At 39.6% G+C, this 18,037-nt stretch overlaps 1 protein-coding gene across 4 annotated transcripts in view; it reads right to left on the bottom strand.

Moving 5' to 3' along the window:
* Positions 1-339: 339 nt before the first annotated feature.
* Positions 340-18,037, bottom strand: part of ZFYVE26 (zinc finger FYVE-type containing 26) — a 48,573-nt gene continuing 30,875 nt past the window's right edge. For 2 of the 4 annotated variants that reach the window (XM_027641971.1, XM_027641969.1), the window contains 15 exons: positions 17,132-17,289; positions 16,069-16,238; positions 14,745-14,770; positions 12,552-12,673; positions 12,248-12,468; positions 11,476-11,623; positions 10,641-10,850; positions 9,610-9,825; positions 8,001-8,198; positions 7,495-7,697; positions 6,500-6,641; positions 5,884-5,943; positions 4,654-4,836; positions 3,780-3,824; positions 340-2,730 (listed from right to left, as the gene is read on the bottom strand). In XM_027641971.1, coding sequence (XP_027497772.1) covers positions 2,521-2,730; positions 3,780-3,824; positions 4,654-4,836; positions 5,884-5,943; positions 6,500-6,641; positions 7,495-7,697; positions 8,001-8,198; positions 9,610-9,825; positions 10,641-10,850; positions 11,476-11,623; positions 12,248-12,468; positions 12,552-12,673; positions 14,745-14,770; positions 16,069-16,238; positions 17,132-17,289 — 2,312 coding nt within the window. In that variant the 3' untranslated portion in view covers positions 340-2,520. The remainder of the gene's footprint in view (positions 2,731-3,779; positions 3,825-4,653; positions 4,837-5,883; positions 5,944-6,499; positions 6,642-7,494; positions 7,698-8,000; positions 8,199-9,609; positions 9,826-10,640; positions 10,851-11,475; positions 11,624-12,247; positions 12,469-12,551; positions 12,674-14,744; positions 14,771-16,068; positions 16,239-17,131; positions 17,290-18,037) is intronic. The other 2 variants (XM_027641972.1, XM_027641973.1) reach the window with 1 other exon arrangement.

Here is an 18,037-nt window from a genome sequence, read left to right as displayed (position 1 = left end):
TTGAGCAAGTCATTTATACTTCTCAGCTGACCTGTAAAAAAATGAGGGAACTAAAGCTCATTTAGCTGTGTCAAAGGGAAGCTTGTAAGGAAGAGTTAGATTAACTAGCAAAGCTCTCTGAAGAGGATTACTGAGTACACGTATGAGGCTGAATTAGCTACCTAGCTACTGGGAGGACTTCTAAAGATGTGACGTTCCAATTGATCTAAATGTTGCAGATTTGGCATGACAGAAAAATTATCCCCCTTCTAATTACTTTGCTAAGCCTAGCCAAAAGCAAAATGCAGATTTAGAAAGAGACCCCCAGCTATGCTGAGATAAAAATTAAACAGGAGATACATTAACAGTCACAATACTTTATTCTCTTTTATCATTGTAAACAAACCTTAGTCATTAACAGAGAAGTTCTTTTTAACTGGCAGTAGTCAATCCCTTTTTGCTGACAAAAATTCAACCCCCCTTGATAATTGCACTACTCGTGACACAAGGCAGTTAGTCAGGATCAAAATTCCAGGTTCTGCTGGTAAGAGAAAGATCCCTATGATTCTGGGTTAAGAACAACAAATTACAGCAAACACTATATAAAGTGCATCAGGTACAGTGCAAAGAGGTCAGGAAGAAAGGCAGGTACGGAACTGACAGGTCTGCACAGCAAACTCCACTCTCTGTGCTCTGTATAGCTGAAGGAACTCGAGCAGAAAAGAAGGTGTTACAGAAATGCAGATCTGGATACCCACAAGCAGTAAAACCTCCTCCCCATAATTAGAGATTTAAAAACAATTGAAGACATAGGTAGTGGCACGTTTTAGGATTAGCCTAATGGCTGTAAGCTGATGGAAAGCTACGTCAGTCTGGCCAAGGAAACAAAAGCTTTCATTAGTACTGCTCACTAATGAGATAATGTAAATCTGTGGTCAAGGGATTCTGAAAGCTCCATGTGGTCATTTCTGACTGCTTTACTCAGACATTTCTAGCTCTGCTCTAGTGAGCAGAGTGCCTCCAAAGAGAGGTGTTTGTGTCAGTGGGGCACTGCTCTTGAAACCCTGAAGATGGACCGAATCCTTTCCAATACCATGGAAGTCTGTTCTTTCATTACAGTGAGCTTGGGGTTAGTGCAAAACTCTTACTTGACAGTCTCAATTATTTTATGTAATAAAACTATTTACAATTCGGTTACACTTCAGAAAACCTGTCATTTCTTTTGAAGTAAACAACTTTTTAACAAAAAAGTGAATTAGTTTTCCTACTTCTGCTGAAATACATGTAAACAGTAAACACAAACTGCCGTGGAACGCCATGTTTTGTTCTGGTTTTCTTTTTTTTGAAGGTCATACTACTGTCTACCACACTTCTGCCAATTTTTTACGTCCCAATCACAGTTGCAGGGAAGCAGCTGCTTTTTTCAGCATCCCTCATTACACAGCCACTACACGAAGACTGCTGCTTTTCTCATAAAACTGATTAACCTAACACTTCCAGAGCAAAGCCTGTCTATACAGTAGGTCCAGTTTGGTGTTCTATTGTACTTAACGGGGACAGATTATCCTGGTAATAAATAAATCCCTGTGTGACAGGGATAGAAGACCACCTGTTGAATTTTGCCACAGCTTGCTTTATCAAATATTCTCTGCTATACCTGATGAAAAACTGTGGAAGTTTACTACTCAGTCATAAAGCTGCATGACAACAATTTTTTTGGGTATTGCCATAGCAAAGAAAGAGGTACGTGATTTTTCAGATATTTTAAAGGCTTATTTTCCCTTTGTACTCCCCTTACAGCATATGCCCTTTATAGCTTCATTCATCTACTGAGGGCTGAAGTGCCATATGCATGGCAAACATCACACAGTGTGACTGGTAAGTACAAAACCTGCTATAAAGAATCAGTTCCTACCTTTTCAAACAAACTTAAGAAACTGGGTACATTGTACCAGTGGAGGGAATAAAAAAAAACGTAGCAATGGTTTATATAGAGGCTTAAAAAGATCTCTGAATTTTAGTCTTTGTAACCGAACATCTCTCCAATCTTGAAAAATTTTACAGGAAACCCATAATCAGAAAGTTTATCCTCTAGGCTACATTGAGTTGATAAAATTTTTCTGTCCTCTCTACATGTTTTCTGGATTAAAAATAAAGCCCATATTATTAAATTCAGTGCTTTTCAAAAAATATCAAACCCCCCAAAAAATTAAAAACTAACAAAAAACAAAAGCCAAAATCAGAAACAGGAAGAGAAGTGCTCTCTCCCTACACCTAAATCCTTGCTTGTTCAGTTTGAAACTGCCTCCCCCACCTCTGTCAGAAAAAGAGCCAAAAAACACCCTGAGGTAGTGACTGTGTCAAAATACAGGACTGGCACTTGTAATTTAGTTCCCTCCCCACCAAAGGCACATTAGCAGCATCCATTTCCCACCAACATGAGTCAAGAGACTTCCATTTTACCAAGAATTACTGAACCAGACACCTTTGAGCTGTCCTGAAGCCTTCTCCTCCTGTATGATGGTGAATGTCAATTACTTATTACTTCCTGGTGCCCTGGGCAAGCCGATTTTTCACCTTGGGCTGGTGCACGGAGAGCCACTGGGCACAGATGGCCTTCACAACGTCGTCGCCGCTGCTCTCGGCCAGCTGCCGCACGTGCTGCACCAGCTGCACCGCTCTGGCCTTCTCCTGCCTCACCGAGACCAGATAGGCAGAGCGCAGCTTGTTACACATCACGTAGGCCTGGATCTGAAGCAGAAGAGGCAATCAGACCTTGGTTAGAAATCTGTAGTAAAGTAACTGGACAAGCCTAAGCGAGGGATTCATGGGAAATACCCAGTTCAGAAGTCTGTATTACAAGGTGGTAGTAGTACCATATTACCGAACAGAGCATGGCATGAAGCAAATCCCAGTGAAAAAGGCACACAGACAGCTGTATGTTATTATGTTTGTGTCTTGTAGAAATTCCTGTATTGTAAGACCTTGAAAATAGCATCACGAATCCTATCCTGTACATTAATTTACCATATCCTCATAGCAAGGAGTCTAAACCTGTCATTTTCTTCCACTGCTGTTTCTAGAACAGCTCCCATCTTTCAGTAATAGATCTTACAGAAAGGCACAATTAAAAGCCCATTCGTAGCAGGACAGAGGACAGTCACAAATCTTAAGATTTCATTCCCAGCTATGCCACTCAGGATCTACAAGAATCCACAAACGCTGAGCTGCAGCCACCTCTATAAACATGTATCTATAGTTCACATATTTATGTGTGACTTCAGAGGCTTGGCTGGCTGCTATGAAAGCTAGCAAAGAAACAAAGTAGTTCAGGCCTAACTTCCTCTAAGAGAAAAAAAAAATCAGAATTGGAGAAGTTTTACCATCTAACTCTAGATCACCATAAAACAGTATAATCCTGAAACAGTAAGCTGAAATGGTCATCATTAGCTGTCTGCCATTACTAGAAACTTGCATGCACCTATGTGAAAAGTTGAGTAACAAAACCAAAAAACCCACCAATGTGCCCCTCTGAAATACTTTTCCTCTCACTACAGCAAATGCCTAGCTCTCACTCTGAGGACTCTGAAGTTGCTAACAGGGATAGTACCAATTGGTACCTTCATGTACAGCTCTACAGTCACAAACACCAGGGCCTTGAGGAATTCACTGTGATCTCTACAATCTAGGAAGTAGCCTTCAAAAATGTGGCTTGCATGAAGATGAGAAAGAAGATCGTGAAAGAGAACCCACAGGCTGTAGACCTGCTAAAAGAGTTCCTCTACTGTACTTTTACTTACCTTGTTTTCATCACTGTCCATATCCTGAATCAGATTATCGAGATCCTGTATCCAAAGAAGGGAAAAGGTGTTCACATTTAAAGTGACAATAGTCTGCAAATCTCTACCCCATCAGAGATCAAATCCCTGTGAACAGAAAGGGCTGCTGAGATCACAGCAGGTGGTTACACTGTCCCAACTGGAAAGGCTGCAGATGTAGAAAATACAAAAAAATAAAAATTCCAATTCTTCCCTCTACCACAGCTTCTCCTGCCTTCCATGTCTATGGGGTATCTCTAGAGAATGCTATGAGCCTGGGAGTCCCCCAGGGACATGGCTCATGTTACATGAAATGAATTTGTAGGTTCTCTGCACCCCAGCAGGAGTTGGGCCCCATGGCCCACCCCGACACAAAAGGTGGATTGTGTCCCCTAACTTGATTAATAGAACAGTAGAGTGCAGCACTTTCCTTCACTGTGATGGGAAAAAAACTGTGGTAGGCAAAGGGAATCATAAAATTGTCTCCTATGGAGGCAGAAGGTTTCTGCCTCGACACATTCTCTGTGTTAGCCAGGGAAGCTTCATTGAAGGGAACACCTCCCACTCCTAACAGCAGCATTTGGCAGGATGTTGTGAAGCAAAGGTTCTCTCCCTACCATGGGTATTCACTTGGGAAGTGCAGGGTAGGAGCATGATACAGCTTCTTCTTGTTTCCTCTCGAAGTACCTTGTATAAGGCAAACCACGCACTCCCATCTTTAAGCTATGCACGAAGTACGGAGTCAGAAGATCTGAAAAACTCACTAGAAGAGCAGCACAGGCACCAGATTTCCCTGCAGGCAGTATTGTATATACCCATTTTACTTCAAAAGGGACACAATCCAGGATGGAATTACCTCAGCGGGAATGTTCTTGAACTCATTTAGACAGTTCAGGATAATGTTATCCCCATCATTTTTTGCTGCCACTCCAGACTCATTGACACACTTCAGGAGCTGCCGGATCTCACTGTACTTCTGCTGCTTCACCAGCTGCTTGGCCACTTTGCTGTACACTTCTGTAGCCTCCAGCTGGAAGTCCTAGAGGTAGTTGGAATATTGGAGCAACATGCTTAATGTTCTCAGCAGGTTTTCTCACAGAGAGTCTATACAACTGAGACAATCTCTCCTAAAGACAAAATAGCACACCATGCTCCAAAAAGTCAAAGCTGTTTTGGGAGCCTCTGGTCTTCCAGTCACTAATGCTCAGGGTTGGCTGAAAGGTTTTCTATAACCAGACTGGTAAAAATCAATTTTGCTTAAGAACAAGAGCGCTGTTAATGCTTTCTTTTCAGGGTGGCAAAAAATCAGTTTCATTTCTTCTGGCAAAAGATCTTTCCTAGGTCCCTACGCACCTCTCCCTCATTTACTATGTTCCCACTACATTTCTCCAGCGACTGACCAGCAGTCACAAACAGGTGTTCTGCCTTGTACATCGTGACCTGAAAGAAGGAGCAGGGCCTGCCACATCCATAAATACTCTTTCCGTGTGCCACCTGTGTCCAAAAGTGGCTCTCCTCTACCATCTTACCATATGGATAAAAAACACTCTGAAGACTTTCGAGGCTCATGAGCTATGCTGACTGATAAGTACCTCAACTTCTACCCAGATATGAGAAAAGAGAGGTCCCCAGAGAGTTTCCAGTTAATCAGCTTTGCTGTCTCAAATCAGGACAATAGCAGAGGGATAGCCCTGGCCTTATGTACTCATTGTGTCTTTGCATGGCTCTCATGAACTGCAGAGAGCTACTACGTCAGAGCTCCCCACACACATCTATGACTGTGGTTTGCCAGCGTTAAGGCACTGAACAAGGTGCACAGCAAAGGAAAAGCTGTACTTAATTCCTTTGTAGGACCCAATTAGTTTGGACATGTCCTACTGAAGCAGCATCTTAATCTCCTTACCAAGTTTCCTCCAAATACATGGACATATAAAACTTGAACTTGTGACTTTTCTTCACAAGAATTTTTTCATGCTGGGGTTTAAAATACATTTTGGGAAAAAAAAAAGGGCTTTTGTTTAAACAATTGCTACTTGCAGGAGTTACTTTGTAATAATATTGCTTGTTATATCAAGCTTTTCCATACCTGGAGAACTCTAAATGCAATCCCAAACCCCTCCTCAATGTTTTTGCCTTCCAATATGACCTGAAAAGAGAGGCACAGACAAGTCTGGGGATGCACATGCCTTTTTCATTACATACAATTAAATAATATTAATGCAAATTCAGATTTTGCCCAGAGGTCAAAAGACAATGCACTACTTCAACAGGAAACAGCACCATCCCAACAAGTACAGCAAATATAGGGTCTATTGTCACACACACTGATTGATTCCCTGTGGGATATTAGGCAACTTAGAGATGGAGATGAGCTGAAGTTAAGAATGGTTAGAATAGCAGCAGTATTTGCCTTGCTTCAGAACACAATAGGATGTATAGTCAAAAGGCATATTACTATTTGTATTTGGGATCCTCTGCCTCTGAAAACTGGAATTTTGAGGAGAGGAGCTCCAAGTTCTCATGTTCTCTGCTACTTTGAGGAAAATCATGAACTTTTCATAAATGATGGGTTGCATGCATGCATAAGTAACCTGCCCATGAAAAACACAACTGGCTGCCCCAGCCATCAAATGCTTCAACCCTCATATCAAGTTAGTATTGTTGATAGAAAATACAGCTGTCTTTAAAATAGCAGTAAGTACCTTGCAAGCAACATCCATTTTCATGTTATTGTTTCCAAAGAGTGTGGGCAAGGAGGAACCTGTCATTTGAGATGTTCCTGAGCTCTCACACTGATGCAGGAATTTTGTTACTTCCATCTGCAGATCAACTGTATTGATGTGCCTAGAGAGTGAGAAAATTCTGACTTTATTTTGCAATAGAGAAAGTGTCAATTATTATTTATGTGAACTCACTAATTTTTTCAAGAAATTTCAAAAGAAGATACAAAGAATTACTTTAGTTATTTTTTGACTTTGTCTTTTGTGCAGCCAAGTTCTGCAGCAATGAGATTGCCTTTCAGATCTGTGTGCTTAACATGCATGACAAGCTGAAGTTAAGCAATTGTTCACATTATTTCAAAGAAGTGAGGCAGAGAATCTGGATTCCAAATAAATATCCACACCCCCTTTTTCATTTCATCACACTCCCCCATAAGTTTGTGTCTAGCCTAAAAAAAGAAGGAAAAAAGCCCCTAAGGAAACCAAGATATAAAACCCCAAGTACATGAGAGATTTGGCTAAATTTACACTTTGATTTTTGAATACAGGGATTCTATTTTCTCTAACACCTATAACTTCTGCATAGTTGAATGCTGTGAGTTAACTCCAGTAGACAGTGAAGCACCATACAGCTGCTTGCTTTTTGGAGAGGAAAGGGAGAGAAAAAGAAAAAAACTTGTAGATTAATGTATAATTGTCTATGCACTGTAGGGTTTTTGGTTTTTAAATTAAAGGAAGATAATCTGATACACAAACACATTTTTAGTAGAAACAAGCAACAACCTCCTGGGTTGGTTTGTTGGGGGAAAAAGTGATGGGAATCCTATACTTATAACTACATAAAAGTCAGATTTGGGTCAGGCACAACCAGCACACGTTAGCTAAAGCCAACTTAAATGCAACCAATAATAAAAAAAAAAAGAGTCTAAAGCCTGAATTTCCCCTCTCCTATAACTCAACTTTTTGCTTATAGATACCTCGACACATCTGTAGCAGACATTTTCTTCCGAAAAGTGAACGCCATTTTTTTCCTTCCTGAACTTCTTGAGACCTCCTGCAGGTAGACTTTGAGGTGGTCCTTGATCTTTAGAAGCCACGTCTGTTTTCCTCCCAGTTCAGTGTAAGACTTTGCTCCATGAGTGAAAAATCTAATGCAGGTCATGGCAGCACGGACATGATCCTAGAAGAAATGTACTGCAGATCAGATGGACCAAACTAATCATTGTCTGTACTAAAGCGCTCACACAAAGCAGGTAATGCTCTGTTTTCTTTTAAGCACAGTTAAGTTACTGCAATGTGTCAGATCTATGACACAAACAGCAGGTCAGCTTCAGTGAGGCTCAGCCTTTCTATCTGTTTTTTAGGACTGTAAAGTAGCAAAAATATACTTGTCCAACACAGAGATTTACACCAAAGTAAATGACCCAAAGTCTGACAGTATTCAACATTTCACTGAAAAAGATGGCACTGTCCCTCAACTTACTTTCATGAACTGTTGCAGCTCATACAGAATATGGTAATAGTTCTTTCTTTGCAAGTGTTTGCAGGCTGCAATCAAGTAAACTCCCCAGCTCTCCAATCCTGGATCAATGGTTTCCAGCAAGTTCTCCAGCATATGCAGTTTTCCACTTTCATAACTTGGAATGAAGATCCCTTCAATAAACACTTCTGATGGGGATTCCTACGCAAACAAAGATTAGCTTGAAGCATAGCCACTGTAGCTTATTTTCCTTATGTAACATAAAGGAGTATTAAGTGACAGAGATCATAAAATTAATAACTAATTTATATTGAAAGGAGTCTCTCAAGGTCATTTTGTTCAAAACACCACTCAAAGAATGACTTCCAAGTTAGGTCACATTGTTCTTGGACCCGTCCATTTAAGTTCTGAGTATGACAAAGTAGGGTGATTCAACAGCCTCTTTGCATCCCAGTTCCCATGTCTAAATACACGCACCGAAAAAACCTCAAAACTTTTCTTTATATGCAGTTGGAACTTCCCTTGCTTCAGACTGTGTCCACTGTCTCTTACCCTTTTACTGGACGCATGTGAGATAAGCATGGCTCTATTTGCCCTCTAATCACCCACTTGGTAGCTGAAAACAGCACATAGATCTCCTCTTGCCTCCTCTTCTTCCACCTGGAGAAACCTGGCTCTATCACTCTCCTCTTACATCATGTGCTTCAGGCCCCCAGCCATTGGTGGCCTTCCACTAGACTTGCTCCACATTGACAGTGTCTGTTTAGTACTTCAGAACCCACGACTGGGCACAGTAGTCCAGATGAAACCCCACAAGTAGTGAGTTGAGGGGGATATTTACTTCCCTTGTTCTCTTGACTATGGTCTCGCAAATGCAGCCTCACATGTGCTTCTTTTCATAGTAACATTAATATGCGTCAACATGGCCTGTATACATGTTTTAAAGACTTGATATGAAATTTTTTTAATTTTTTTTGTTTTAAATCTCAGAATAAGATACAAGTATACAAATAAAATGTTTCCAACCGACTGCAAAATGTTTCATCAGAAGCTCAGTACCTTACAGCTTCAGGGTAACAAACTCTGCTCTCTAGTTTGCATGAGCACTACCAGTTTCCTTGCCCAAAACTTACCCATCAAATTGTATGTCTAGAGAATTTTCTAAGTCTACTACTTAACCAGTGAAATTATGTCACCAACATTGCAAAAACAGGCAATTTTTTTAAAAAGCAAATTTAAACTGGTATAAAGGACATATTTGAAAGGCAAATTTTCCATGTTCGCTGAACTGTATGACAAGTTTTCAGCTTTTTAGAAAAAAAAAGACAAAGTGCTGTTGATGCAGAACATCTATGAAAAAAAAAAAAAGAAGCAGAGTTTTCTCCTCTCTAGAAACTCCTGTTTCAACACAATGTGGAAGAGAGATTAAATGCAAGATATAAAGATCAAAGTTGTTTTTTCATGTGACTGAACTGTCAGTCACTGGATAGTTTGTATAACAACATTCAGGACCTCAGAAAACTCCTGTACAGAAAACTACCCAGAACACTACATGATGCTCATTACCATTTTTCAATTTTCAGTTTCAGTGGTGGCAAATTAAATTACTCACCTTATTTAACAAGTGAAGCAGTGCTTCTCTCATACAGTCATGCCTCATATAAAAGCTTATTATCGCCAGATTAGTGCCATAACTATGTAAATAGAACAAGCACTCCTGATAGTAGCTGTTGTGTTGAATCTTCCCCTCACACATCATCTCCAGAGACAGACTTCTTGTTCTCAGTGTTGCTTCAAGTTCCCTCAATGTGGCAAAGTAATCATCATCCTGCCGTTAACACAGAGAATCAATGACAAGTGGTAAGAGGAAAATTTTCTTCTCGGTTAGGTCTTGTCACTCAGCCCTAAAGCATTTCTGTTATTGTTGTTTTTAAAATATGTATCATTTTAGAGGGATGAGAATCCAGTAATGCTTTTCATAAACACTGCATTGGAACCCTGCTATCAACAGAGGTGCTGAATGTTGCTGTAGCCAGCATGGCTGTTTCCAAGGACAAGCAGAAGGCTTATTTAAACACAATTCCACTGCCTACAGCTACTTAATAGCCTAGTTCAAACTGGCTTTTTCATTCTCCTAAAATATGTACTACTAAGTGGTCTTTAATCATTATGATTCTGCAGTTATTTAGACCCTAAAAGTAATTTTTTGGTCCCTAATCCGGACTTCCAGAGCTAATTCCAAACCATGTAATTGTGTTTTTTCATGAGAAAAGAAGAGTGGACAGCATTTGAAATTCTCCTTTGGATTCCTGCAAAGTTATCAGAGTTTCAGTAGAAAAACTGCATCATTGTAGAATCACAATATGTTGCAGAGATTGAGTTTAGCTTCCTCAAACTGTAGCAGTAACATGTTAAGCAGTACAGCTTCTTTCCCCTCCACAAAGTATGCCCCAAATTACTATCAAATCATGTGATGAAACACCTAACAAGTTAGGTCACATTGTTCTAACTCCAGTTTGCGAAATGCAATCATGACAAAGAAGGAAAAAACCCTTATAGCAACATGCATTGCTATAAGATGTGTATTAAAACATCATTACTTGGCTTTGCTATAGCCCTTCAGAGCAGACAGAAGATTCTTACTGCAATGAGTATCGGCTTCACTGTGGCCTCCAGGTACTGTATCACATCCTGGACAAGCCTTGAACCATAGTTCAGCTGGTTTAGGTCCATAGGTGGCTTTAAACATCGGTTAAACTTCTCTCTTGCTGAACTTAAATTTCCAGCTTTAAGGCAAGCCATGCCCCAGGCATGCCATGCTCCACCTGGATCCAATCCAGATTTTGTAGAAACCTAAAATCAAAATAATTTGTTATTGTAAATGATGTAACAATGTAATGCAACACAGTCCCAGCACAGAAAATAGGAAAACTGGCTTATCATACAGTCTGTGATTGTGACCTTTCACTTCTTAGAGTGCATTTCCCATTAAAAACAAACAACAACTAAAAAAACACATGAAAATCTCATGCTGATTATTACCATATTACTGACACAAAAGGCCAACCACCAAAACACCCATGATCTCCAAATGTGGAAGTATTTTTTATCGTACAAGTTTAAACTACTGTTTATCTGGGAATTTCAGTTCATCAGTTTTAAAACATGACATTTTCACATGTGCAAAATTCCTCCATTTAATGACTTTCTTGCAGTTAGTCCATTCCAACCTTAACTGTACCAGGAAGCAAGGTCGCTACCTTTCCCTTCTGCAGCCTGCTCCACAGCAGGATTTTTCCTTCTCAGAAATTTTTTCTCATGTCCAGATAATTATTTCTTCCTTGTCTACAAACTTAATCTCAGTTTGTAACTGTTTAAATATTGTCCATTCACACATCACATCCATCTGAATTCAGGAGGGAGAAAAACAGAAGCCAGTACAGAGCCATTAGCACTGACATCCCTCCACTGGTATTACCTCTACAGCTAGTTGATAGTACTCTGCTTCCAGAAGCTGATTTCTTAATCTTGTTACTGCTGCTGGGAGAAGAATCTGATCCAAAGATGGTATAGGACGGTAGGCAGCAGCAACCAAAATATTCAACACATCCACTTTGCTGATGTAGCTAGAGGTTAAACAAATACATACACTTTCACTATTATCATACAGTAAAGAACTTTATGTCAATGACATCTCTTAGAACAGTGGTTCATAATCACCAGTGTACCAGGTTTCTCTATCCATCATACTATATCCATTCAAACCATTTGGTATTGTTTGGGGTTTTTTTGCCATGTTCAGTGTAACATGCTAATTGCAGACACCATCTCTATCGTGCCAAATCAAAACAGTACATGTGAAATTTATATATTACACCTGCCACCTCAAGTTCTGTAGGACAAAACTTGGAAGAAGTGTAAAATATTAATTCATAGGAAGCACAGGTTTAAAATCCTGTATTAAAATATAGATTGAAAGCAGATACACAATATCAGAAGTGAAATATTTACCTTAGTCTTTGTGAATCATTTCTTCCTAGTCAGAGAATTTCCTCAGTAATTAATAAGTAGTCATATTACTTGAACTTCTACTATTTGAACTCTTATATTATTATTACAGTATGAACTTCTTGTTTAGAATGTCCACAGTACAAACACAAAACAACCCTCCCACCCTCCACTCCCAGTGAAAAAGGATAATGCTCTCAACAGTATCTCAATACATCCTAGTGAACACCTGATTAAGTCACCTGTCACAGAGAGCTAGATCCTGGCTCCTTCCAGCTTTTACAAACATCATTTTGGCACTGAAGAGCAATTGTTTCATGATGTCCATAAGGAGACCAGCATCCACCTCAGGATTAGTGAGCCCCTGGGACAACTTGCAGCAGTGTTCTATCAGTTGGTGGCCACACACTATGCTGTCACTGTGCAGGCTAAGGATGGCAATGCACAAGGAAGAGCTGGGAGCCTGACAATTTGAGGAAAGACAGACAAATATAGGTATCGAGGTAGTTCTCCAGGGAACTGCTTATACTGCATTCTCTTTCTCACCTGTTCATAATAAAATTCACTGCGTACAATTTCATTCTCCTCTTCATTCAGGGAAAAAATCCATTCAAGCTCAGTTGCCTTGGGTGTTCGCACCACTGTGGAATATTCATTATTAGAAGTTTCTGCAGCAAAAAAGAAAACACCAGGTAAAATCCTTGTACAAGAAGCAAGAAACCTGGCTAAGGACACATAACACAGAGTATTCCTACACTGTCCTGCAACTGCTGTCTATAATCCTCTCACTGTGTCACTTCCTACCAGCATCACATGTCCAGCACACAGATTACAGAAATATTTCCATTCCTCAGCAGGCTGCCAAATAGTACCTAAACTTATTGTAACTGTTACCAAAACCTGGTTCCAGTAACACATCTTCAAATGATTATCCAACTCTCATCCTACTGGGCATTAAGCACAGGAAACTCCACTCTTTAGCGTTCCCTCAGACAACTCATTAAATATTTCTGAGGAGGCAAGTGGAAATATGAGAGCTGTGGGTTTTGGTTCAAAAGGGAAACAGAAAAACAGGCTAAATTGACTTAAAGCTGCTTCTATCTTCTATAATTCAGGTCATTTGAACATATAGTCCAGGAGCTTTAAGCCAAAAGATTGTGAGAAGATGACCTAACTTCTAATGTTAGATTTTTATATAAAACAGTACTGCAGAAAATTGGAGTTTTGACCAAATGATTCAAGACATTTAATTTCTGTGAAAAGTCATTTTCTTTCCTGCAGATTAAGGAAATATCTGTTTTGAAATTCATAACCCAGAATAGCTTCAACTCAAATACTGTCAGACAGTGTAGGTGAGAATGCACAAGCCCTCTGATGCTTAAGTTTATGACCGTGGTTCCAAAAAAACAATGGCCAATCTCACAATGCCAAGAAATGGCGAACAACGCCAACTTGCCCTGATCAACTTCCTTTGGGGGAAAAAGAAAAGGAAAAAAAAAGGAAGTCTCAAAATTTACTGATCTAGATTTCACATAACTTTTTAGAGTGTTGAGTAACTCTAAAACTGTAGGGTGAATAAAAATAAACAAACAAGCCCCAAACCAAAAGCCAGCATCCCCCCCACCCATTTCTAAACTGAACAGGAAACTGGATTAAAAAAATAAACCAGGCTTGAAAACATTTGATAAGCCTTCTTCACAATGGTATCAGATAAGTCAGAAAGGCAAAATAAAACTCTTTCCCTCTTAAATCTGAGGATTTCCACATTTTATTCACTCTTATTGAATGGATCACATAGGTCCAGTAACGTATAGAAATGCTGCAAGCTAAGAGAAAGATCTAACCAGAAGCAACAGTTCAAAACCTGCATTTTAGCTGTTTCAGTCTTGAAACAAAGGTAGCAGTAACGCAAACTTCCATCAACAGCAGGGGAAAAAAATGCTCAAATAGCCCATCATACTTAAAAAAGGAACAAGTGAGGAAAAATATTCTCATTTGCTTTGTAGCACACACATGAGTGCAGATTTTGCACCATGTTTCATGTCATTGTTATAACTTCAAATAACTGTATCTTGTTCTGACAGAATTTCACATCAGTGAAGGAAAATTTTGCAGAATGACCTCAAACACTAGAACAAGGAAAAAATACAGTAAATACCTTCTGGTATGGCAGAGAAAAAGTCAATTAAATGTTGTTATTATTCCTGACACTTTATCATATTAGATGTGGAAACAGACATTAAAGAAAAATTACCATATTCACACAACCAGCACAAGAAATGGAACTCAGGACACAACCAGACCCATGAAAGGGGCCTCATTCTGTGCTATGGGGTACAGAACACTGAGTAGTATTCAGAATTATACTGTCATGGTTTGTAAAAAGAGAACCACTCAGCACAGCTCTGTAGTGGGATCATTAATTCCTACTCATATCACAGCCTCTGACTGTTTCTAGAATGCAAAGTGCATACTCCAATTGCTGTTTTTCAGTTCCTTTCTTTTACACCCATCCAACACATTCAATATTGGCTCAGACATCTCCGCTAAACCTCAATTTACAGAATTTTGGAATGCTCCTTTCAGCCTGTACATGCAAAAATCATCAGTGATATTATGTAACTGAAGTTTTGATCACCCCAGCTGCAACTAGATATTTCTAGGTGTATCAGCTTCCAGTTTCTAACTGCTAATGAGGAGCTTTAAAAAATAGAGGTTTAACATTACTCCATTCCTTACCTTCCACTTGGTCCTGATCTTCTTTTCTGCAATAAAATGACAGAAAGAACCATCATGCCTACTTCAGCACACTGGGGGAAACACAGTTTTAAAAGGCATTACTGTGGCTAGCCTTTTCAGAACACTGTTGTGTAAAAATCTAACATCTATTCCTCCCTGTCCTATCCAACCCACTGCCCTGCCACTACCCCTTCTGTCTGGAAATCTAAGATTCCACCTCTGCAACTGGACTAAGTAACTGGTTCTTATGACCTTCTGTAGGAATAGTACTATAGCTGCACACATTATAAGCAGACACTGAGAATGAGAACTGCACAGTATCAGGATACGTCAGAGCTAAAATGAAACCTTTGTCATCTGTGTCTCTGTCTTTAAGATGCAGCTGGTTTTCAAACACAAATATGGTGAATATAAAAACCCCAGGCATTAATGAATTAAAACATGACAGGTGGTATTCAAGCTCACAGTTAGGCTCTGCTGACCTAATATGGCAGCATAAGCAACTGTTCTGATGCAAACTGGTTCAGCTAGAAGTGACTCCTTGTTTTTTCACAGGTTCCTCTTCAGATCTGCACAGTATTGCTCTTTTCCTAGGAAGCTGGCTGACACTGCCATAGTGGTTACTGCTATCTGAAGGCTTGCCAGGAAAAGAGGAAATGCACCTGAAAGCGTGGCTGGAAAGAGCAAATCTTACTCTGTGACCCTGTCAAGCCTGCTCAAGGTCACAGAGAATAAAACTCTTTTCAGCTGCACTTCTCAGCAGCTGACCTACATACAACAAATTTCAGTCCAATTCTCAGCTTAAAGCAATCACATCATGAAAATATGTCATCACAGCTGTCCCTTTTAATAAAGGCAGTTTCAAAGCCCATCTAATCACGAACTTGCTTTTTAATCCCCAAGGGTTCAAGGAGTCAAAATCAAGGGATTAAGGAATAACATTAAAACACTGATATGTTCAGTAGAGCTTGTCAACGTGCAGTGTTAATCCAGGAAGGGAGTATAGCACAAGAACCTTTGTCACACTGTAGCAGTATGCGCTATGTTTTGCACCAAAGCATTCAATTCTTAAGTTAATTATTAATTGATGCTTAAAGAATTCAAGACTTGTCTTGCTCTCCAGTGTCCTTTCTAATGTGAAAAGTAAACTGAGGCGCAAGGAACATTCCCACACCTATTAAACCTGGAAATCCCAACAGCTGGAGGCCAAAAAACTGATGTTATTATATTATCCAGATAAACCAAATGCTTATGGCTCTCTCATTCCACTCACGTACTCTGCCGTGTACATGTAACTGAGGAGAACTAGAGCAGAAAGACTCACCGGCTTGTGTCTTGCACCGAGCCAGGCAGACCTTCTCTGTTGTAGTAGCCATAGCACTGATCACACACACGAGACAGACTTTCTCTGCAAGCTTCTACTGCCATTTTCTTGGTGGAGCAAGAGCTGCACACCAGCCTCCCACAGCGCCTGCAGTGATGGCGCCTGTTGAACTAAGCAAAAGAGGTTATGGATGAGCCACAAAAAATTTACTGAAGTCTCCTCCTGTATCTATCTCCACTCATGAGTAAACTTACTCCATTTGAAGAGAGGAAACACCATGCAGGATAAGGCTTTTCAGAACTATACAATGATTGATTCTCCCTGTTACAATTCCTTTCTGAAGAGGGTATGGTAAAGAAGAAAAAACTAAAACCCAAAGGCCAGTATTTAAAATATGTTTGCTGCAGTCTTGGGCTTATTTAAATTGTCCCAATTTTTATCACAATCTCTTGGAAAAGTTAGAAAGCTGTAGACTGTTTTTCTGACACCATCTTAGTAGTTTCAAAATTCAGAAGCAACAGCTACTTTGAGAAAACAGTACTGTTTCTAAGCAGTAGAAGATAACAGACTGCCTGCAAGATTAAAAATTAATCTTCTCCCTTAGAGTACCAATGAAGTTGCTTAAATACTCTGAAACAGTACGTTTTAGAAAAGTGCAACCAACAGCAAAGATTTAGTTTTCTGCATTGGTAACCTGAATTATATGATGATCATGGTACTTCTTACCAACCAGCACAGTCAACTAGACAGCCTTTTGAAATATTAATATTGCTGTTGTTACACATTTTTGAGATGTCATAGTTGTCTTCTCTCTGATGACCAGATCCCCTTTAGGCTCTGTCATTTCACAGAACTCTAAAAGGAGCTAACTGTTGTCAGTCTCCTCAACTACACTAAATTGAAACTAAAGTTAAATATCAAAGGACTGGCAATCTTATCAGGCCTATGGTGATGCAGATAACCTTACTTAAACTAGCCAGTGTCTCTTAAGAGAGATTATGAGGAAGTGTTCATATTAAGGTCACAGTTCTAGGATTGTCTGTATTTTATTTTTGCGCCTTACCATAGTAAAGCGTTCAGTTTTGCAAACCATACATATCGTTTCAGTGTCATCAGGTATCCATTGCTGCTTTGGTGGTGGCTTCTCAGGAGGCACAAATTCTTGAGGAAACAAATTCTGCTGCAGACTCCTGTCTCTGGGACTTGCAGATATGGTTACACCTGAAAATGAGCCAGGCCATGAAAAGCATGGAATGGGATTTAAGCTGTGTGATGGGGTCTTGAGTACCAGAAAACACTACAGACTTACTGAGGCTATAAGATCTTTCTGGCTCACAAGATGACTACCATTATCTTTCAGCTAGGCATGGCAGAGTAACATTGTGTAAGCAATACATACGCTTTAATCTAAGACTGTAAATTTACAGTGCTGCAATACTGATAAGCAAGAGTACTAAGTTATTAAGAGACCTTTATCATAACAATTAGAAAAGACAATTTATCAACATCTGTTCTTGTATCACAAGCAGGGACTTAGAGGGGGAAGAAAAAAACACTATGGTCATTTAATACCTAAAAACAATACAGCATAAAATAGAATCTGAAGTTGACATTCCTGAAGACTGAGAGTTTCCTTTGTAATCTCAGGAGAGATGTGGTATGGCTAGCAACAGCACATCCCTCCCTATTCTGGTCTTTTCAATCTACTGTGAAGAAATCAGTTCAGACAGGCAAGAGTTTAAGCCTTTGGCCTTTGGGATCTTTGACCCTGACAATTAAATACTCACTGAATCAAGTTTAGAAGCTTTTAGTTTATATGATATGAGTCAGTTACATGAGAGGCTAATTAAAAAGCGCAACATGTCATTGCAGCCCTACAAGCTACCTTCTGTGTACATGAATACTAAACCAAAAGAGAACAAAAATGTCCATTCCACAAAAGCTAATTCATGCTCCTCCAAGTAGATAC

This window comes from Corapipo altera, unplaced genomic scaffold, assembly GCF_003945725.1.
Source record: "Corapipo altera isolate COAL_440 unplaced genomic scaffold, ASM394572v1 23b, whole genome shotgun sequence".
Lineage (NCBI taxonomy): Eukaryota > Metazoa > Chordata > Aves > Passeriformes > Pipridae > Corapipo > Corapipo altera.
This window is presented reverse-complemented; position numbering and strand designations above follow the sequence as displayed.